This window comes from Amblyomma americanum, chromosome 1 (assembly GCF_052857255.1).
Source record: "Amblyomma americanum isolate KBUSLIRL-KWMA chromosome 1, ASM5285725v1, whole genome shotgun sequence".
NCBI lineage: Eukaryota > Metazoa > Arthropoda > Arachnida > Ixodida > Ixodidae > Amblyomma > Amblyomma americanum.
This window is the reverse complement of record NC_135497.1, coordinates 134,071,133-134,094,541: the sequence shown is the minus strand read 5'-3', so window position 1 is coordinate 134,094,541 and position 23,409 is coordinate 134,071,133. Positions and strand designations below refer to the sequence as shown.

The following is a 23,409-nucleotide window of genomic DNA, read 5'->3' as shown; positions in this document are numbered from 1 at the left end:
CCAAACCAGCACATTTTAGATTCATGCACCAACTACTCAAAAATCAGCTGAATATTGACACCTCTAAATATACCCTCATTTCAGATACCCGGCCCAGGCCCAGGCATAAGCACCAGGCCCAGGCATAAGCACTCGCACGCACTAAACGAGTCCACATGCCGGACCCACTGCTTTAAACATTCATTCTTCCCGGTAGCCATATGTGAATGAAATAGCCTTGACCTAATCATCACAAACTGCATCATTTAATACCCTTTTAACTCTCGTAGAAAACCTGCTTCATACAAAATAATAAAACAGTGGTCTAAGTGTTTTGGGAAATGAGCGAGTCTTCCAGACAGATACCAATGGTGCTCACTGTGTGCGTATTTCTATATCAGAGCACCTTTTCCCTACTTTGTTATTCTATAGTACTAATTTTTTTTCAGTATGCTGAGTCCTTTGCATCCAGTATTTGTTTTCTGTTCACTACTTCCTTTTCCAACGTTACTCTGTGTGACAAAGTTTGTAACCTACTACATTTATAAGTTATTTTTTAAACACCTTACTGCCACAGCGCTGTGTGTGCTATGATAACTGCCTTATTCTGCTTATTCTTATTAAGACTGTTCAGCTTTGCCGTTTCTGCTATAATCCCGTATGGGACTGACAGTATGTACAAATAATTAAGTAGATAATTCTTCCAGTATTTTTCCATAACGGTCATCTACACCCTGATTCTGTAATGTTTGCATGACTGATGAGGTTTCGACTCAGTCAAATGCTTTGCCGTAATCTATGAAGGCTATATAAAGGAGTTCATAATGTTCTGCGCATTTCCCTGTCCCCTGACTGATATTGTGAATACGGTCTATTGTTCAGTAGCGTTTACGAAAGCCTGCCTGAACGTTTGGCTGATCGAAGGCCAAGGTTCCTCAGACTCTATTAGTGATTACATTAGTAAATATGGTAGAACCCAGCTATAGTAAACAAGGATATAGTAAAGTGAAACTGCAGTCCCATTTCACCTTCCATAGACAACTAAATTTTTTTTAGGTTATAGTAAAGAGCGTCTGGCTGTGGCGATGTACTTCTCACGAAATGATAACAACACAGCATGCGCGAGGCCAACATTCGGAGGCAAATGGATACAAAAGACAATAAAACGGTGCTCTTTGAGATAGCTTCACCACCAGAACAAAGCTATGAGGAGAAGCCAACTTCTGGAAGTTTTGGGGCCGTGAGACAAAGAATGCGGCGCGTAAAGCTGGCTATGAACGCAGAAAGAAAGTGGCGTGGGTCACTGGGAAAAAAAGACAGTAAAAGTGAAGCGAAGAGAAGGAAACGGAAGAAAAGGGCGAACATTTGCAGCATAGCAGTGTGAAGCACAGGAAAGCAGCGGCAAGAAGAGGTGCAGCGGCACTGCCTAGACTGTGTCACATGCGTTTCTTAACTGTTGCCTCTTAAACAATGTTGAGGCTGCAGAAAATGAAATCGCGTTTAGGCAAAACTTCGGTTTTCACATGAAATCCAACTCTCATTCTATTTGTAGCCACATTGTACTTGTGCAAATGCGGTACTTCCACAAGATGTAAAAAAAATTGCAAAACGTGATAACATGAAATTTGATAACTGATAAATTGATAAATATTTACCACATAAAGAGACAATAAGAGCATTATGGAAGGACTTTCTTTTATAAACCAACACTGTTTAGTGAGTACAGTTGAACCCAGATATATCAAGCCCGCATATTTCGAATTACTAACTTAATTGAACGCAAAGACTATCCTCTTGAAAATACTATGTAAAAGTATAGGACAGTTGCGTAGTATATCGAACCACAATTTCGCTGACCATTCGTTATTTCGAACGCCACGCCAGGCCCCTGGAAGGTGCGCTTTCCCCAAAGACACGCGCATCTCTCGTCAAACAATGCGCGGCACGGAGGCGAGGGGCAATGTCTGCAAGCCATGCCTCCTCGGGAAAGAAAGAAAGAAAACCAGTCAAACCGCTCATAAGTGAGGGCAGCACCTCCTCAGTGGTGCAGGAGACAAGAGAACTGGAAAGAGCCAGGCAGTGGTTGCACCTGCAGTGCCCCACGACTGGCACAACTACCACCAACGGCGCATTTCCGCCGAGTTTTCTCCCTCTCTCTCCTTCATTTCCCTTTGTGCCTTTGTCACTCCTTCGCTGACTCTACTGACTCCTCGACTCGACCGACGGCAGTCGACTCCATCGGCCAGTGGGAGGCTGTCGCACTTTTCTTGTGCGTGTCTTTGTTTCAGCGCGGCAATTGTAGCGTGCCTGACTACTGTCATCTAGTGAGCTTACGGATGTAAAAAAGAGAAAGAATATGGACTTTGCTACAAGACTTGAGGTGACCCGATGTGTCGAGAATGGAGAAAATAAGTGCTCCGTGGTGCACGCTGTTGAAAAACAAGCACGACGTCACGCTCAAAGCAGGTGAGCAAAGTCACCTGGGAGCATGTCGTGTACATCCTGCTGCTTTCGACAACGTTGAGAAGGTGCTGTATGCATGGTATCTAGAAGCCCGGGCAAAATACATCCCAGTGGATGGCCCCATGTTAATGGAGAATCCAAATGGTTTGCCACAGATCTTCGGGAAGAAAACTTTTGCGGTGGCACTGAGTGGCTGGAACGGTTTAAAAACCACCACGGCATTGTGGGAAAAGCCATTTCAGGTGAAAGTGGGGCTGCCAGCAGCCAAGAGATGCAGCAGTGGCTTTCAGAGGAGTGGCCAAAGATCGCTGCAAAGTTTTCACCTGCCAAAGTCTTCAATGTAGACGAGACTAGTCTCTTTTGACAAATGCTGCCGAATAAGACACTCGATCTCCGTGGGAGCTCATGTCACGGCAGGAAAATGAGCAAAGTGCGTGTGACGGTTCTGCTTGTGGCAAACGTGGATGGCTCGTGCCAGCTGCGTCCAATAGTTATCGGAAAGAGCACATCAACGTGCTGCTTCAAGAATTGCAAGCAGCTTCCCATCCGCTATGGCTGTAATAGAAAGGCCTGGATGACACACCAACTTTTTGTTGAATGACGTCAGGCTTGGGATGCTGAGTTGGGCAGGTTGGGCCGCCAAGTACTATGCCTTCAGTCAGACAACTGCTTGGCCCATCAAATGACTTGCAAGCTGCAGAACATTGAACTCAAGTTTCTCCCGCCGGGCACCCTTGCGAGACTGCAGCCCATGGACCAGGGTATCATAAAGGCTTTCAAGGTAGGCTACAGAAGGCGACTTGTTCAGAGGCTCCTCATAAAGCTCCGCATGAGAACTGATCTCAAGACTGACCTCCTCGGCGCCATCCAGATGATTACCAGTACTTTGTACGACATAAAACAGGCCACGGTAGCCAACTGTTCCGGCAAGGCAGGCCTTGAAGTGGCTGGAGATAAATGTCCTGAAGCTTTGGATGGCGATGATGAATGCTTGGAGGACGCGTTTCGCTACTTGTCCCATTTTCCCGGCGTCGTCCTGTCGGAACTTACTGTTCAGGACTTCATCAACGCTGACAGCAAAGTTCAGGCTGTAGCTGACCTCGCTGATGAGGACATTGCGGCCGGAATAGCTGGTGCCTAAGAAGGCGATTCCAGCAACGCAAGGACAACTGTGTTTCAGAAGAGATGCGCCCATGCACAGCCGCTGAACTGGCGTCAGCATTCAGCCTCATTTGGCGTTGTTGAGGCGAAATGGAAAGTACCAGAGTAAAGTTGTGTATAAGGTCTCTCTTGCAGGCCTTAATAGGTTCTTTAGCTTCGCACCAGAGGTGCCCACCGCCCGAGACGGTTGCTTGACTTGATGACTGAAGGCTTCTTTTCGCACCAGGGGTGCCCCGTCAGAAACGGTCTTGATGACGAATCAGGATGCAGATGTTGAAGGGAGTACGACTTGACTGTTTCATATACAAATATTTACATTACAAACAAGTTGATACATGAGAGACAATTAAAACGGCAAAGGAAAGTTAAACAACCCAAAGCGACTCAGGCTATGAGACACGCCGTAGTGGAGGGCTCCGGAAATTTCGACCACCTGGGGTTCTTTAACATGCACTGACATCGCACAGCACTAAACAACAAAAAGGTGGAACTGGCTAACATTAGGGGAGGACCCTACTCAGCATAGCCGAAGATGCATTACATCCAACCTTAGCCCAGAACGATTTTCCAGGGCTCCGGGCCCTGGTTTTAAAGACTGAAAGGCCCGGCCCATATTCAGTAGCGTCCAATCACGCTAAACTATAAACGTGATTGGTTAAACAGGTGTCTGGCTGGCCCTGCAATGTCCGTAAGGCACATAACACTTTCCCTAAAGTAAACAACACAAAAAAAAAAGATGGACATCAAATTCCTTCAAAAAAAAAAAACAAAACGAAAAATCCATTTTCTCAGAAGGCGCCACGAGCCTTGGTCGGCAGGTTTGCCTGCCCACCGGGGACATTCCCAGGGGGATTAGCATTCTCGATTAGCATGCGCGGCTTAAATTTCACACCGATACTGTTGGGGTTCTCAAAACTGGCTGGCTGTCCGTCTGTCATTCCCATTGTTCCCCTCCTTGACAAGACTACTATTTTTCAAGGTTTGGTGGCGTGGCTTCGATGGGGTCCGCCGCCGCCCGTGACCGAGGTGAGGGAGCCGCCTGCAGCTGTGGTATACAGAGACCGGGCCACCGGTCCTAATGACCCCGCGGATCATCGATCCCTTACAACCAGCCTGTTGCACCGTGACAGTCTCGAGAAGATAGACACTAGCGTTTCTAGTACATGACTCTTGCGATCGGTAAGCTACAATTTGTCATGATCTTGACTGCGGTTTAAGCCTCTATCTGTATAATGAATTTTCGCTATATCGAACTATTTTCCAATTCCCTCAGAATTCGATATATCCGGGTTTGATTGCAGTCAATTACCAGAGAGCATCCTCAGAGCCATGCCATCACTTTACTATAACGGGGTTCTACTGTACCTTATATACAGTGGAACCCCGTTCATACGTTTTTCACCGGACCGGGGAAAAAAACGTAACAGCCAGGAAAACGCAACAGCGAGGAAAGCTCCGAAAATGAATGAAAAAAGTGCAGTTTCAACTATGGGCAATTTATTTCCCCAGAGTGCGCTTAGGACTTTAAAAAAGTCCAGAATGGTGGCTTGCCGTTTCTGCCATGAGCCTGCTTTGCGTTCGTGCCGAAGAGCGCGGCATTCCCCTCTATCTCGGCACGCTTCGAGATGATGCTGTTAAGCGTCGAGGGTGGGAGACCAAGATCCTTGGCAATGTCGACTCTCTTCCGCGCCTGTCGACTGTGTTTAATACGTCCAGCTTTTCCTCAAGAGAAAGTGCCTTCCGCTTGCGCGACGCCATCTAAGCACAAGTTCGACGTTCACGAGGCTTAATGCACAATGACGATAGCACGATAAAAGAGGAGTCGACCCGTCCAACAACCATGCGGCGACCGTGAAAGTGAGAGCATTTTTCACGAATGGCCACCTAGTGGCGGCCTCTCGAACTGGCGTGCGGCTTCTTGCAGCCAGTTCCATAGCCAAGCCCGGCCAAGCCCGGCCAAAACTCTCCAAAAGTCAAAATGGCGGTTGGAGCGCGTTGCCTACTTCAGCCCAGGCGTGTTCGGTGTGCTAAGTTGCGACGTATCATGCGAGATGTTTTCACAGCTACTACATAACAGCGGGGTTCCTTATACATTGATCCTATCGAACCTACGCGGGGACCGGGTGAGAACGACGTAGCAGCCGGGAAAACGGAGCAGTGAGGAACGTAACAGCGGGGTTCTACTGTATAGGCAATGGTCAATAGGTTGATCGGTCTAATTTTTCAAGTCCTTGACGTCTTCTTTCTTATGGATTAAGATGACGTTAACATTTTGTGATCCAAGATCAACTTATGTACCATGATGCTGATACCGTCTCTCCCTTAGAACTTCTCCAATACAGCCATCGCAGCAGAAGATTATCGCTATTCTTGGTGTACTACCAGACCAGTTGTGCTGCGCCAAAGCATCGATGGGGGTGGGGGTCCTTGCAACTATACAAGCTCAATAAAACAAATGGAGCCATCAGCACTGTGTATAACCCACACACTGACAAGTGCAAAATGCAAGGGTAAGGCAACCAGTGACTCATCTAGGCCAGACTCTATTCACGACTCTTACAATATAGGAACTGCAAAATGGGAAGGCCTGTGGTGGCTTTCTGCCACCAATGCTTTTTCTCCAAGCATTGGAAGGGAATACAGAACACGCTGAGCGTCCTGCGCATTCCATCTTTCCTTGTCTTTCTGACACTATTAAGTACACCACTCAATCCTAGAATCCTGGCCTCTACTGCAACACTGCAACAAGCACTTGACAAAATTATGCTTTTGTCACCCTGTCCTTGTTGAACAGATGTACTTAAAAAGCCTGGCTATCTGCACAAACTACTCCACTATGCTAGTGCTCAGAGAAAAGTACATACCTTTCGTTTGCTAAGGATCAGCCGTAACCGGTCACGCATTTCTTGGTAATTCTTGCTAACAGGAGCCACAGGAGGTGCCCCGTGGCCAAACACTTCGCAATAACAGCAGTCACAAACACGATTCTCGCCAGCACTTCGTTGATTAGAGGCTGTTGTAGATGAACTGTGCTCTGAGCACGAGTCATCCAATGAGTCCTCACCGTCTACCAAAGCGTTATCACAGTCAGAGTCCAAGCAGGTTCCTGAAGAGAGAACAAGAAACCATCAGCACATCACCTTGCATTGTAGGGATGAATGAGGCAAGCACAAGCAAGTTGTGCACAAGGACCAAAATTTCCAACATTTTTACAAGCCCTGTGCGGCTGTATTAAAACTGATACATGACACTATAATAAAGCACTCTGAAATTAACTTTCATCCAGTACACACAAACTGTACCCCAACATCGCGAAACTATACTCTTTTGGATTTGCATTGTCAGAGTCAGCAAGCAAGCTTCACTTCACAACATAGTGTGGTGGGTTTCTGTCTGGTGGGATTTTAAATGATATAAACAGAAAACAGAAAACTTCCACAGCATCAAGTCCAATGAGCACTTATCCTTAGTGGGCAACATTGCCTGCACCTGTCCGTATAAGTGAAGAGTCCTGTTTCAACAAATATAAGGTTATAAAATACCGATCTGCAATTTTTGGTTGGTTTCCTTATCTCTTCCATTGACTAAACTCAGATTATTGCGGATTTGGCTACAGAGGGCATTCAGATACAAGGGACTAAATTTGGGGGATAATTTCGAGGTTCGCGCTTCGTTACAGTGGACTTTTCAACAGAAAACGAGGCTTACTTTCAAATGGCCCTCGATGGAGGTTTGCAACACCTGGCAACAGCGGCAGTAAAGATAGCGGGCGCCATTTTGTTACACCGTGTATGAATAACTCCAAATGTAAATCTATCAATGCTGAACTCGCCGCCACGGCTCACAAAAAAAAAAACATGATGATTATGAGTTTTTTATGGCACAAGGGCATCTATGGCCAAAGAGCGCCATGGCACAAGGTATTCTCGACTTCTCAAGGTGGGGACAAAGACCCATTTCCCCAGCATTTCGCCCTAAATAAGTCGAGCACCAGATCAGGGAAATGCTTGTACCCACTGTATCACCGGTGGGTACCCGGCGGCACTGGGGATCAAACCCTGCACCTCCCGCATGTGAGGCAGATACCAAACCACTTGGCCACCACTACGGTCCTCGCCGAAAAAAAAACAGAGGCAGACTTTCAAATATAAATCGACAGCCTCTCCCCCACTTGCAGCCACAGCTGGTTAAGAAAATATGTCTGCTGCATGCTCCTCAATACGCAATCCTCCGCGAACCTATGTTCACTCAACTTCCATACAGGACCTCTCGCACAGTTGATAACTTTTCTCAGAGCACTTTTACACCATAAATACATGCATCCCATGGGATATTGACATTGCAGCACCACGCGCACTGGTTAGACGGTCACGCAAGGCCAACTGCTGGAAGGGGACTGAAGAAACAGCACACCTATCACATTCGCGCGCTCTGCTGTCCTGAACGACTGCCCGTTAGCTGTAAACTGAAACACCTCCCACACCGACCAAAACAAGCGAACTGCTAGACGTAGGGGCCAACTAAAGAGCTAGAGGGACTGTGCTTTTGCAATTCGAAGCGATGCATGCTCTGGAAGTTGCTGTCGGGAAAACTGCGCCCATGCCACCTGTCTTGCAGTGGTTGCAGTGGTGCTGTGTAGTCTGGAATATCGATGGCGGATCGAGCAGATTTTCACGGAAATTGACGAGTTGTTTTGGACATTAAACTTTCTTTCCTGGACATACCGCGGCGATTAGTTGAAATCGCCATCTAGATTTTTCTTTCAGCAAGCAGTCTATAAATGCCACCAGTAGATTCGGTTTCACATTCAGGCGATTTTGCCATTGTTAAGCCTGATTTGCCTGGGTGTGTGTGATAGCTAACATGTGCGGACGCGATCGATGCGGACGGGTCAATGAATGCATTGCCTTCTAATGCTTCACAGTCGATGAAACGAAGGCAGATATCGCTAAAAGAGAAGCTGCAAATTATAGATCAAGTGGATAACAGCAAGAAGCAGATAGACGTGGCAGAGGCCTATGGTCTACTGAAGCAGACCATCAATACGATCGTCAAGAACAAGGAGACGATCTTAACAAAGCAGGTGTCTGGCGACCTGCAACCGAAGAGGTTCAGACTCCGAGAGCAGCGTATCCAGGCGTCGAAGAATCCCTTATGATATGGATTCATGATGCCCATTTGCGAAGCATCCTCGTGGATGATTTTCTATTGCGGAAACGAGCGGAGAAACTTGCCATCACTTTAGGTCAAAAGGATTTCAAGTGCAGCGAAGGCTGGCTCAACCACTTAAAACGTGCCATGAATTGCCTTTAAGTGCATCTCTGGCGAGTCAGACAGCTTCAACGACAGTGCAGTGGCGAACTTGAAAGGTCAGTTACTTCAGGGTCTCCTGGCAGGCTATGGACCGTGAGACAGTTTTAAGCCTGATGAAATCGGATATTTCAACAAGTTGAGACCAGGAAAGACGCTCGCTTTCTCTGCAGATCCATGCCACGGAGCAAAGCAGTCAAAAGAGCAGGCGGCTTTGAAAAAGCACTTGGATGACGAAGGACATTTTCAACAAAAGGCTGTTGCACTGCGTCAACAAGATGAGGAAGGAGAAAAGGAATATGTTACTGTTCCTTGAAAACTACTCAGGCCATATACCAGAGCCAGAGCTCCAGGCCACCAAAGTGTTGTAGTATTTTCCTCCAAGCACAACTTCTAAAGCACAGCCAATTGACCTGGGTGTTGTTCACCCACTGAAGGCAAGATACCTCACTCGCCTATGGGCAGCTGTGGAAGAAGCTTTTGGTCAACAAGACTCTGCAGAGTATGCTGATCAAGAGCAGGACAATGATGAGGATGAAGGTGACACTGTCAGTCGGAAGGTGACCTCGGCTGAGGCACTCCTATCCAAGACCTGAAATCCTGTTTTGAAATTGTAAAAAGGTTCACCTGAAGAAGTCAGTCAACTTGTATTAATAGAGGCACAAATAGTGTCAAGAGCTGTTAATTATTCGATTCAGTCAAAGCTGATTAACTTCTTTCAGAAGTACTAAATGTTCAATAAAGCCTTTCTTGTCTGCAAGCTTGTTCGGCTTGTATTCCACATTGCTTAAAACAGACTCATGCGTGATTACACATCAAAGCTGTAACAGTATTTGGATTCTGCACAACAGACCGAAATATTGGGCACTATCGAAGTCTGTTATAACGAGATTATACTGTATATTATATGCTGCACTGCCTCCATTTTTTCAGTGCTGGAAAAATAATTCAGCGCTATTTTTTTTCAGACGAGCCATAGATGAAAAGACTGGTGCTTTTCTAGAAACAGTGCATAACCAACTAGCCCAGAAATGCGTTTTAAGAAGCGATTTTTCAGTGCTGGTCCAAAATATATATAGCCACCATATAATGCATGCAGTAGAACCTCATTAATTCAAACTGCAAGGGAGGTTGCAAACTTGATCAAACAAAACGAGATTCAAGCTAGAAAGGAGCATCTTAAAGAGAGACGTAGGTCTTGAAATGGTAAAAAAATGCTAAAATTATGATGTTTCAAAAATGGCATAATCATATTCAATATACTCTAAAGCACCTGCCTACAAAGTTTAGAGGTCTAATTCGACCTCCAACTACTAAAAAACAATGTAATTGCTGCCTTCGATGAGTCGAAATGGTGATTTCGGAGCAAAATGCAGGAGAACTCTGCCCCCGTCACTTCCCGTAGTTAACTGCGTCCCCGATGGCCGCAATCTTGGCCTTGTTCAAACTCTGGTGCTCTTCTCAACATCCCAGTACTACCCACTACTCTGAAATATGCTTGGAACGTCGACATTTCGCCGTTTTCTGAGGCCTCTATAATGACCTCTGAATGGCGTTCGGTACATCTCTTGCCATGAAGTGAAGCCAACCGATCTAACGAAGGCTAGCACCAGTTCTTGCCTGGCCTGCTTCGCTGCCAAAGGAGTTACAGAAACAAACTGTGCCTTAGTTTTCAAGCGATTATTTTGTTTATAGAGTACTGGTAACAGGATTAGACCTCTTATGAGAGGCAGTGGCAAGCTCCAAATCATCCGCTGTGGCTTTGGTGGGAACCACACTAGGCCCAGTGACACCCAGTAAGTGGCGTGCTGCAAGTTCATTGGCAGGTGGCACACCACTACAGGAAGCACACTATTACCACAAGGACACCGCGTTTTAGATTACGGATAAGCTTATCTACTGTCATGTTTTATATACTGAACTGTCAACATAACGAACTAGTTTATGTTCCTCTTCAGGTCTGATATATCTGGCATCGACTGCAGCGCAACCATGAATTTGCCCGAAGATGCAAAAGTTTGTTACCACAAATATTTAAAAAAAAATATTTTCATTACACACATCGTTTAGCTAATGGTAGGCTTCAATTCAGTACAAGAAAAACCAAAAACTCTTGACATGGTCCCGTAGCATAGAGAAGTAGATGTTACAATGCACAAGACATCAAGGAGCCACCACACATGCTCACCAGGTTCCGAGTGGCGGCGTGCAGGGGTTGAAGAGCTTTGGGGCGATGTGGTGCCTGGAGGTGCTGGCTGGGGTGACAGGTCAGTACTGGTGTGCCTTGACTTGAAGTGGCCATCTTCCCAGTCTCTCAACTGAGGCAGGCTGTCCAGTGAGTCAAGGTCAAGGTTGAGTGGACGTGAGCCATATAATTGCAGAAGCGATTGAGGGTTCCATGGCATTTGCGTACAGGCATGGCACTCACATGTCTCTGCAGCCTGCAGCAAGAAGTCACAAAGTTAATGCTCACGTAATTCACAATTGCCAAAACCCTAACATACAGTCACCGGCCTATTTTTCAAGCTTGGTAGGACCTGAAAAATGGCCCGAATAATCAAGCAGTCAAGAAGATCCGTAAACTTCAAAAAAATACCTTTTCCGAAAAAAACCAGCTTAAAAAATCGCAGTTTTCAGTTTCCCAAGTTTTGTTTACAAGCTATAATATTAAGCCTGTATTTAAGCCAGTCAAGATCACATGTGCACATCACGTCATGTAACCAATACCAGCCAGTGGGATGTGGTTGTGGGTCGTGCCATGAATATGCTGCAATGCACACCCTGCGCCAGCCTATGCACGCCGAAAAGCGAGAACAGTGTGTTTGCCAGGGCAACAGCAGTCACGAAGACTGAGAGAAGAAACCCATGTGAAGAAGCGAGATGAAGTGAGTGCCTTCGGCTGCACTCCCGCCCTCGCGTTCTACCACTGCCCAAATGTGCGTTGTTGTCTAAGCCATGACGGACGCTACCACTGTATCATTTCCAATGTGATCGCGCACACTGGCTCGTGCGCTCTACTTTGTAGACCCTCCCCAACGGCAACGAAGAACATGCAGTTATTAACTCAAGCGGCAACACTGGGAAACATAGCCAAGTCCATCCAAGTCCAAGCCAGTCTGTTTAACTGACTGTTTAATTCCAAGATGTTGCCTTTCACGGGAGCAACGGTCTGATTGGCTGCGACAGCAATGCCCACTCAAGTCCACATTGGGTTGAAAAATGAACTTTCGGTCAAAAAAAATCTCCACAATAATGCGGACTAGCGACAGGTGCGAGAGGCGCAAAGGGGCGCCAACCTTCTGTTAACGCCACTATATCTTCTGCGGTGCTGTGAGCAAATGCGAGACAAAGCATGAACCGTGGCGTGAACATTTGCTGCACCACCATCAGTCGCTTGTCTAGTAGGGCAAAGCCAGCTGCCTGCCTGAATTAATACCTGCCTGCCTGAATTACAGTCGCCGACCGATTTTTCGGACTCGAAGGGACCCGAAAAATGGTCCGAATAATCGAACAGTCCGAAAAATCCGTGAAGTACAAAAAAATCACTTAATTGAGATGAAATCTGCTTAAAAATGTCACTGATGTTACCTTGCAGAAGATCTCTCTTGCTGGCGACGACCTGCGCCTGTATTTGCGCCAAATTTGCACTTTCACTGTACAGGCTAGACAGAAAGGTCACCGCATTTAGTTGGAATACTTCCCACGCTTCTTTGACGGACCCGACGGGGCCATGTTGTCCACAACCAGAGTGTGCACCACACCGCTCGTTAAACATGCGCAAAGATAAGGTACTTTTCTTTTAAAGCGGAGGAACTGACGGATGCAATCACAAAACGGCGAATGGATATAACTTCGTGAAGACTGAGCGCCACTCGATCGACGCGGTCAGAGAAACCCAAGTGACAAAACGGCAAATGGCGAACGTATGAGACCCGCCACAGTGGCTCAGTGGTTAGGGCGCTCGGCTACTGATCCGGAGTACCCGGGTTGGAACCTGGCTGCGGTGGCCGCTTTTCGATGGAGGCGAAACGCAAAGGCGCCCGTGTGCTGTGCGATGTCAGTGCACGTTAAAGATCCCCAGGTGGTCGAAATTATTCCGGAGCCCTACATTACGGCACCTCTTTCTTCTTTTCTTCTCTCAGTCCCTCCTTTATCCCTTCCGCTGAGGTGTGAGATAGCTCCTGCACAATTTCCTTCCCCCAACAACCAATTTTCAACGTATGGGACAAGTGATAACTGCCCACGACAATGTCGGCAACAAAAGCAAGTTGACGGCGCTGACAATCCGGCTGCCACCTCGAAGTGTCAGATATCGCAGGGGCCTCTACTGGCAAAAATGAGGTACCAAAAGTGTGTCAAGTCAAACCAACTGCAGCGTAAATCCACCTCAATCCAAGATGGCGCCTTTTGCACCGTCAAAAAGCCAATAAGATGGCCGATTTTGGCCCGCAGGAGACTGAAATTGGTCCGAAAAATCGAACTTTCAGACTTCTGAAGTCCAAACTATCCATCACGAATATGTATGCGCTTCTATGGGGTGAGTGACGGTGCCTCATCGAGGTCCGAAATATCCTACAAGTCCGAATTATTGGAGTCTGAATTACCCGTCGGCTACTGTAATGATGTTTTATTGTACCCGTGTTTGTTATATTGAGGTTTGACTATTTTTTGCCAGCAATATGCCTCAACACTAACACCTGAATTTATTTCTATTGAATAGGTTTGGTTTATGGGGTTTAACTTCTCAAAGTGACTAAGGCTATGAGGGACTCTGTAGTGAAGGGCTCTGGATAATTTTGACCACCTGGAGTTCTCAAATGTGCTGACATCCCAAAGCAGTACACAGGCCTCTTGTATTTCGCCTCCATCAAAATGCGAAAGCCGCAGCCGGGATCAAACCCGCGTCTTTCGGGTGAACACATGAGCACCATAACCACTGAGCCACCACGGTGGCTCATTTCTACTGAATAGTAGTACAATGTACTGGTAACACCCTGAAATGACCCAACTGGCCGGAAAAGAAATGGTCCTTGTAAAACTGCCAAATTACCAACATTTCTGGGGTACCAGATTAAAAACAACAAAAACTGGAGGCGAAAATCAAGCTCCACCTTAAGGGTATGACGCGATAACGTTAATGGGTTAATGCCATATATGCAAAACTGGTCATTCTCTACTTAACGTTCACAGACCGCTGGGAGTCCTCATACCACTCCTGGCACAGTAATACAGCAGTTAAGCGATACGCCAATGCCCCGCAATGGCAGGTCCAGCCACCGGTCGGGCTTGTGAGACCCAGGCTGCTCTTCCCAAACAACCTCTTGCGACCAATCATTAATTGAACTGCCACCTGACATGGTGGGCAGTTCTCTCACAATCCAGTGGGCAGGTTGTGATGATGTCACAAGGTCACGTGACCCAAGTGGCCCACAACTTGGTAGGCACACAGACAACGGCTAAGCGGCTGAGCAGAAGCTCCAATGCTAACACTAAAAATGATTACTTATGTAGTCTCGTGTGTGGCACAGCAATATACAAAGACAATCTAACCTGTAAGCAAAAGAGACTTGCCTTTTTGGGAAGGCTTGCTTCAGATGACTGGCTGTCTAGCCCTGGGCCACACGTATCTCCCCCATGACCCCAGGCAGCCCCAGGCAGCACTGGTGATTGCGATAGAGGTGATGTAGAGGAAGGTTCTCCTGCTGCCAGTACAGAAGGCCGGGTTTCCGCAAATGGGCACACCATACCAGATGCTGTTGCCAGGCAGCACTGCCGCTGTTCGAGCGCAGAATTACACCCTTCCTGCTGTAGCTCACCGGCCAAGAGACTCCGACAGCACTGTCCACTGCATCGATAAAGAACAGATGTAAATATTATGCAGCTACTGAGCCCCCACTCCCCATCTGTTGCTGGGAAATAACATCTCAGCGTAGGCCATAAATATGCAACCACATGCTCACAACAAAGCTGTGATGTATGCCTTCTATGTAGGTGCAAAGCTAATAAATGCATCCCTTCCACACAAAAGTCAGTGATGAGAGTGAAATGGAAGAAGCCTGTTGTCTTTTTGTGGACAGTATAGGACAGATGTATACACACAAAAATGTTGTTCCCAAAAGCACACACGTTATGCCAAATGGCGGCATTGCTCAGATAAAAAAAGGAACTCCTAAGGTGCTGTCTGCACACCAAACATCTCTTGAACGCTCACCCTTAGTGCACAGAACACTACTGCTCATCACATGCCCTGTAATGTCATGTCATGAGCAGTGGGCTGTGCAAGAATCTACATGCAGTTGCAATCGAACGATTTGTCATACAAAAAAGAACAGCCCATAGTCTGGATACTGCAAGTGTAACGTATTGTATTGTATTGGGTTTTATGGTGCATAAGCAACTCAGGCTACCATATCATGCGCCAAACACGCGGTGTAATTTATTTCAAGAATTGGGTGTCCTCACCAAAAGTCCTTGTCCGGACAAGGACTTCGAGGAGCCCAACAATCGAATGTAGACCTCAGCCTTCTCAGGCCTGAGGAAATGGATGAGGTGTATCATAAAATGCGTCAAAGCACAGGGTAAGAATTTTTAGAATTAATAGTTCTGTGATATTATATTTTGTTTAAGATTTCCGCGTTTTTCAGAAAACTAAAAACAGATTTATTTATTTATTTATACAAAATACTCCTAAAGGCCCTCAATTTAAGGGTATTATATGGGGGGGGTGGGGGTGGGGGGGTGCAGGCAAGTAATCAAAAGAAAAAAATAAATAAGCCAAAAATTCGAGAAACTACAAACAAAAACAGATAAAAGCATATGGATCCTTGTAACAAAAATACAAAACCGACATAATTAAACATTGAAGCATAAATGGCAAGAAACAAACATTAACAGAGCAGCAGACAGAAAAGTTAATACAAGTTATACAATGTTTATCCACAACAACATGAAACTAAAACAACGAGAATCATCAATAACAGAAATAAAAGACAAAAACCTAATGCACTGGTAAGTTAACAATGTACAAAAAGATGTTACGCAGAAATAGTAGCAGATATTAGTTCATAACATTTCTCCGGATCAGTGGTGGTAGCAACATCTGAAGGGAGAGCGTTCCAGTTGGTTATAGTGCGTGGAATGAATGAATGTGCATAGTTAGATCTATGGTATGACAAGCGCTCAACTTTAAACGGATGGTCGCGGCGGTCAGAAATGGAAGAAGGCAAAGAAAAAAAGTCATTATGAAGAGTTGAGTGATGATACAGTTAATGAAAAAGTGATAAGAGTGCAACTTAACGACGGAGATATAGATCTTGCAGATCAGTGCGTTTCTTCAAGGCTTTGATGCTGGTATAACGTGAATAATCAGAGTAGATGAAACAAGCTGCGCAATTCTGCAATGATTCGATGTTATTACAAATATGCTTGATGAGGGTTCCAAACAGCCGAAGCATATTCAACTTTAGGTCGAATAAGAGTGGTGTAAGCACTTAATCGGAGCTGAGAGGAAGGATGCTTTAAGTTATGTTTTAAGAGGCCTAATGAGCGATTAGCAGATGCAAAAATAAGGTTAATGTTGTGGTTCCATGTTAGGTCTGAATGAACGTGAAGACCGAGGTATTTATACGCGGTTACCAACTAGACTGGAGTGTTATTTAACGAATACGCTGTTTGAAATCGAGACATTTGGTTAGTAAAAGACAAATTTTGTTTTGGAAAGGTTAAGTTGCATAAGCCAAGTAGAGCACCATGCTGTTACTGTCTCGAGGTCGGATTGTAAGGCCAGGCAATTTTCGTTAGTATAAATTTTGCGATAAATTATACAATCGTCGGCAAAAAGTCTGATTCAGGAAGAAATGGAGTTCGGTAAATCGTTAATAAATATAAAAAAAAGCAAGGGGCCAAGCACGCTTCCTTGTAGGACGCCAGAATGTACTTGGCTGAGAGACGAACTATGGTTATTGACACTGGTAAACTAAAACCTGGAGCAGAAAAAATCTTTAACCCATGCAATACCAAGAGGGTGAATATTAAGAAGTGTTAATTTGGTTAATAAACGGGTTAATAACCGGGTTGGGGGTCACAGCTCTGAATGCTAGGGCTGGCACGCTGGTTCTAGAGAGCAACTACTGGTTCTAGCCCATTGAGCGTTATTACAAGAATAACCCCCATAACATATGCTCGAATAAATAGGAAAACCAACAAGAACAAAACAAAAACGTCATGGACATCACATGTTACCCCGTGAATCCCAATGATTTGGTCAAGAACAGATACTCCCTATCAGAGAAGCGGATGGAAGTTTTTAGGCATGCAGTGGAGCAATTTCAGTGTCACTTGGGCACTGCAGGTTGCCTATATATACTCCTTCCTTCAGACTGCAACATCACAAACATGCAGCTGACTCACAGATTTTTGGCTACAAGGTCTGGATCAACCGGCTTCCAAGAGGGTGACATCCACTGGGCTGGTAGCACTTGCTGTAAAAATAGAGAGGAAGCAAGCATTAGTAAAACTCTCAAGTATAGTTTACCCTACATTTACTGTTTCTCGTTTGTAGCACAGTGATCAAATGGCTGGATTATTACAAACTTTGTGTTCCACACAATAAAATTGCACAAATCCCCAGGGAATTTTGTGCCCACACCCCAAATGGGCACCAACTCAATCAATGAAAAAAATCAACTGCAGCTGAAAAAAAGTGCAGTCACTCTAATCTAATTTGTTCTTTGCAGGTTTCTAGACCATGCTTCTATACTAAGAATGCAGTGAGGAAGCCACAAGGCTATTTTAATTTAATAACAATTCTCGTAAAGCATTCTCCACTGGCTGCACACTAAAATGGGAACCACAATTCTTAAATTGTCAAAACAGCTTCACCAGCAATATATCAATTCATGGAAGTGAGAAGACTAAGATGGACATTCCATATGCATATATATGCACAACGTTCATCAGAAAATGTACGGCGTAATTTAGCAGAAATTCAACTAAGATAGCCACTAAACATAACAATTAAACATTTCTGAAGTTTCCACATTTGCATTTGCAAAGCGATAAAGGAATACTTTCAGCTCAATAATTGTTCTGACCTAAACTACGCGTATGGTAGTGAATTATTTACTGTGCATACCTACTGCAAGCATTGTAGTGAATGACGAGGCAATGAACTTATCTTGTACTCTAACGAAATTAATTATAGGTTGCTGAATCAGGCATAGTTCGTGCTGAAATCCAATACTAACCTTTAGTCGTGCCTTTACTCGCTTAACTAGTAAATTAGTGATCATTCATACATGATAAAGTAAAATGTTTGTACATTTTACTTTTCAAGTTTTTATTCAAATTTTTACATTTTCAGGGATTGGATATAATCTTGACCACTCTGAGCCTTTCCTTTTATTATTTACTAAAATATCTTTACATGCTCATTTTTGCATTCTGTCTGTCAAAATACTGCCTCCAGAGCTGGGCTTACAACCATCACATTCAGCAGCAAACTGGCGCAGCCACTCAGCCACCTTGGCAGATATTGTCTAAGACAAACTCACGTGGACGGTACTAATTACTAGATAAACCAGCACATTTTATGTTCAGACAAATTAATCAGGATAATCTGAACAGAAGCAACAATTTTGGACAGCCTCAAAAAAGTTGCCAATGTAACGGTGCAACCCATTAAGAAATTCTTCATTGTTAGCAAGATCAGATATAACCACACAAGATACATACTCATGTGGACGGTACTAATTACTAGATAAACCAGCACATTTTATGTTCAGACAAATTAATCAGGATAATCTGAACAGAAGCAACAATTTTGGACAGCCTAAAAAAAGTTGCCAATGTAACGGTGCAACCCATTAAGAAATTCTTCATTGTTAGCAAGATCAGATATAACCACACAAGATACATATTCACAGCAAGATGTGAATTACAGATCATTTAGCCAGTTTACTGCTGTTCACAGCAGCAGCAGAAGACAACAAAAAGTTATATAGGCACAAAATAGAGCAGGCTGCATTTTTATGACGACATATGCAGCTCAATTTTACGATACTAACGATACACTACCAGACTAGATCAGATACAAACACAAACACTCCTAAGTATTATTCCTCAACTCAAATAATTGATTATGTGCAACTGGCTGACAAATGCACACACACAAGACCCTCTACATAGAAACATTAATTACACTAGCTGCTCATCGCAGCCAAGCACAAAAAGACGAAGGAGTGCGCTTTCTTCACATGCAGTGTTAGAGTTCAATTGTGGCCCGGCCACACAACATGTAACACAGCAAGCAGTAGCTCCGGTGCCCTTTATGCTTGCAAACAGTAAGCCTGCATACAGTAAAACAGGTACAGCAACAAAGACAATGCTTTTACCAGTCACACAAAAAGAATGTTTTTACCAGTCACACAATCTGAAAGTTTTGTCAAGTAATTGCTCACTTTCATGAATAAAAATTTGGTAAAGCAAGTCCACAAAAAAAAAAACTTCAGAAATAGTAAACATGAAAGGCAGCACAATAGATAACTGATAACTTTTTAAAGTCACAGAGTAAAGCTATAATTCAGCAAAATGCATGCTGGTAGACAATAAGCAATAAGCAGGCTCCAGCTACAACAGCAATGCTGATGCAAACACTGCTGTTCCACATGACCTTGCACCAGCAAGGCAGCATGCCTTTGCGCCGCAATATTTCTGTAGGTAGGTTTACAACTTTCACCACCTTCATGTATTTGTGGTGGCTCCTCGGTGCTGTAACCTCGTGTGTGTGCCTTTACAGTATCATGAAGCATAAAGCTTGCCACCAAGCAAGTGAGAATGAGCCTAATGAAAGCAACCCCAGAAATAGCCATGCAACACTTACGATTTAATTTTCTCCAAACCTGTTCACAATTCACACTTACCATGAAGATCATAAAATGCTTCAACATGAACCAGCAAGTGCAGGAAATGTAGAAAAAGTATAACAGGCGCGGGGGAAGCACTATGGAGCATTCTTTGCCTCATTATTTGTCTTACTTGCGCACTACAAGCACAAAGCAGAGGTGTGGATGCTAGGGTGCCAATGGAAAAATCAAAAGGAACATAGAAAAGCCATGCAACAAGCAAGTGGAGCCGGACTGCACAGAACCTTGGTGCTAGTTCCAGTAAGACCCAAAGGAGAGACCAAGGAAGAGGGCCGAAGTGGAGTTAGAAGACAGATTCCAAATAAGCAATCCAATAAGCATATTCCTACAGCTACCATGCATGCAAGTACCAACAATCATTAAAAACATCTCAAGACAGCCAGGGGGAAACAAAACGACAGTTACACAGCACTTCAAGCCAACTACCATTGCAGTTAGTGAAATGCAACTCATATGACACTACAAGAGGTGAATCCTATGCAGCAGAAAAAATCTATTGGTTAACCAGTCCATTCTGGCTCCAGACAACCCAGCTGTGACAAACAGCTTTTCATCCAATGGCTGGCAACGACAACAAAGCACAAGCTCACCCCTTACCTCTAACTGATGTGGTTCATCTAAAAGCTGTTGCACCTTCCGCCAGATTATGGTTGTAAGAGTCATATCGTTGTCAAGTTCCAACAATGCTTTATGATCCTGTTTGAACTTTATTGAACTGAAAAGTAAGAAAAATGTTGGTATCTAGATAATGCTTCCCATGCATGAAGCACGCAAACAGGAACGCTAAATACGTACCACCTAAGACTTGCGAAGAACAAAAAAAAAGTCTGTCTGCAACTATGCCATAAAATGCCATAAAATCCGCATTGTAACACCTCTGCATTATAGATACTCAAGTAATCAACTGTAATACAAGGCTTGTAACCTCCTATGTTGCCTCATATGCTGGAGAATGTAATATAGCTTTAGCACCAATTCCTGCTAAAAAAAAAGAAAACTTGCCCTTCAAGCTACTATATATAGAGTTGAATACTAGGAACGATTTTCACTTTGCATTCCACCAGCCTGCCTGCCATAGCTGCAGAACAGCCCATGGGCTATAAGAGACCTTGCAGTGGATAGATCAGGATTAATTTAGGCCAACTGGGATTCTTTAACATGTGATGACATTGCATCGCACATGGAATCTTTGTATTTTGCCTCCATGGAAAAAATATGGCCACGAAGGCCGGGATTCGATACTGCATCCTTGGGCTCAGCAGCTGATTGCCATTGCCACTAAGGAGCTGCAGCACGTACAGTAAAAAAAAAGTGGCAGAAAAACATGTACTTTTGCCAGAGTCTCCAACCATGGCTGGCATGGTAGCTTAAAAAGTGGTAGCATTTTTCTCAGACGAGTTCACCCTTTGAGCACAACGGTGTATCAAATTCTTTTGCAGATTTTTTTCTTACTTCGTCAATGATAGTGATTATTAGCTTAGTGCACATTAATCCAAGGATAAAAAAAAGTGACAGCCAAGGCTGGAACTACACAATATGGAATGCTACACTCAGCATATGGCCTGTGAACATGAGCACACTTCCTCACGAGAACTGCCTTGCTAAACAAGATTTTAAACACAACCTCTCAATTGTTCAAATGCAAAAGACACTCATACCCTTAACCTCGTGCACTTGATTAAAAGATGCTGACTGCAGACGACTACTGGTCCTTCCACTGAAGCAAAGTGATCTACTACATACAGCGACAGGCATGGATCGCTACAATGCTCACATTGCATCTTTAATTGAACGTTCCCATGCAGCTAAGATGTATCACTACAGAGACAAAAAGGGCACTCATACAGACTTTGCATTTGCTCAAATTTTCCACATTCCTCTTAAAAGTACGGCATCAGAGTACCCTGTGAAGGTTCTGTTTACAAGGAAAACAGCAAGCCTCGTATTGCAATTGAAACCCATCTTCAGCTATACAAGATGTTTTCATCAAGATCAGCCAGATTTCTTCAAAAACAGAACTCACATTATGTTTCTTTCAACAATGTGGTTACACTGTCAGTCTTTAGAAACATCACAAGTGTAACACTAAACTAAAATGTTCTAATTACTAAACAGTGTTCTTCAGACTCCCTACTTAATATGTTGCCCAAATAAGGTACTGGACGCTGCTAGCCAATTAATTTTACCTTCAAAGACTGCTTTAAACCAAAATTAGATCGAAATATAGTTACATTTACCCCCATTCCTTTATCAGACTGCTCATGCCAAACTACGTGAAAGCACAGCCTGACGTTATCTGAACTACTTTTATCAGCTTTCATTGGCAACGTTATACTGTTGTCAAAAGCCTTGTGAAACAAATGTGCTGGCTAGGCTTTAGAATAATAGCTCCCAAGAGAAAGATGTCAGTCACGTGCAATTAAGTGCATATCGATGATGATGGAATTTTATGGCACAAGGGCATCTGTGGCCAAAGAGTGCCATGGCACAAGGTATTTTTATTCTATTCAAGGTGGGGTCAAAGACCCATTTCCCAGCCATTTCACCCTAACCAGGGGAAAGCTTGCACCCATTATATCACCAGTGGGCACCCGGCAGCACCGGGGATTGAATCCCGCACCTCCTTCATGTGAGGCGGATGCTCAGACCACTAGGCCACCGCTGCGGTCAACGTGCACATCCTTGAACAGATGACGCTCACTGACTGGGTGATTCAATATTGGGGCAAAAAAGCATATTACTCTGTTACTAAAAAGAAAATTAACGGCTTTATCCAAACATTCAATAACCAGCACTGGTTATCCTGCACAACTGCTGATAGACAGTCAGCGCAATGACGATACACAGTGGGACCCAATGCAAGCCTGAGAGCCACACTGCTGATGAAAGCCAATCCAAATGCAAGTAACCTGGGTCACTTCTTTGTTTCGTGCGACATAAGCAATCTGATAATGGTGTCGGATGAAGATGCTGATGTTACTGGTACTCTTTCACTCACTGGGTTTTAATTTAAAGCAGCATCAGAAGGTAAAAGTACTAACCCAGCAGCACCCAGTATTATCTTCTGTCATCAAATACGACAGCATGATCAGGCTAAATGAAGACCGATCTTTAACTCTTCCGATGCATTATGCTCCATATAATATTTCTAACAATTTATGTGTTAGTTATTGCATTACAATCAAATAATTAGGTAACAATAAAATTAAATAAAATAAAACCAAAAACCAGCTTAATGCATGTTCCATTTTTAGGAAATCTGAATGTTGTTGTAAACATCCTGTACTCTCAGGAACTGAAAGCAACACTCCATATTTCTGACGAACCTTATTAACCAGGACACTGTTCTGATATTATGTGATGATATATTTAAGCATAGAAGAACAGCTAGGCACTCACTGTCGGTGGGTGAGCAAGTCTGTCAGACATTTGTGAATCTCAGGATCAGAGTAGACAATAGCTTGAAATAGGTACTTGTTCACCAGCTCCCAGGACAAACCGTATTTGTTGAGGTCAAGTGTAACCTAAGAAAAAGAAGCTTATTTAAGCTTTTGTGGAACTGTCCATCTCTAAG

The 23,409-nt window shown here is 44.3% G+C and overlaps 1 protein-coding gene across 5 annotated transcripts in view; it reads right to left on the bottom strand.

The window, feature by feature from the left end:
- LOC144113703 (uncharacterized) overlaps window positions 1–23,409 on the bottom strand; it is a 103,335-nt gene that overhangs the window by 49,639 nt on the left and 30,287 nt on the right. For 3 of the 5 annotated variants that reach the window (XM_077646967.1, XM_077646966.1, XM_077646968.1), the window contains exons 7-12: window positions 23,235–23,359; window positions 20,433–20,550; window positions 17,323–17,393; window positions 14,485–14,758; window positions 11,102–11,354; window positions 6,468–6,709 (exon numbers count right to left, since the gene is read on the bottom strand). In XM_077646967.1, coding sequence (XP_077503093.1) covers window positions 6,468–6,709; window positions 11,102–11,354; window positions 14,485–14,758; window positions 17,323–17,393; window positions 20,433–20,550; window positions 23,235–23,359 — 1,083 coding nt within the window. The remainder of the gene's footprint in view (window positions 1–6,467; window positions 6,710–11,101; window positions 11,355–14,484; window positions 14,759–17,322; window positions 17,394–20,432; window positions 20,551–23,234; window positions 23,360–23,409) is intronic. The other 2 variants (XM_077646969.1, XM_077646970.1) reach the window with 1 other exon arrangement.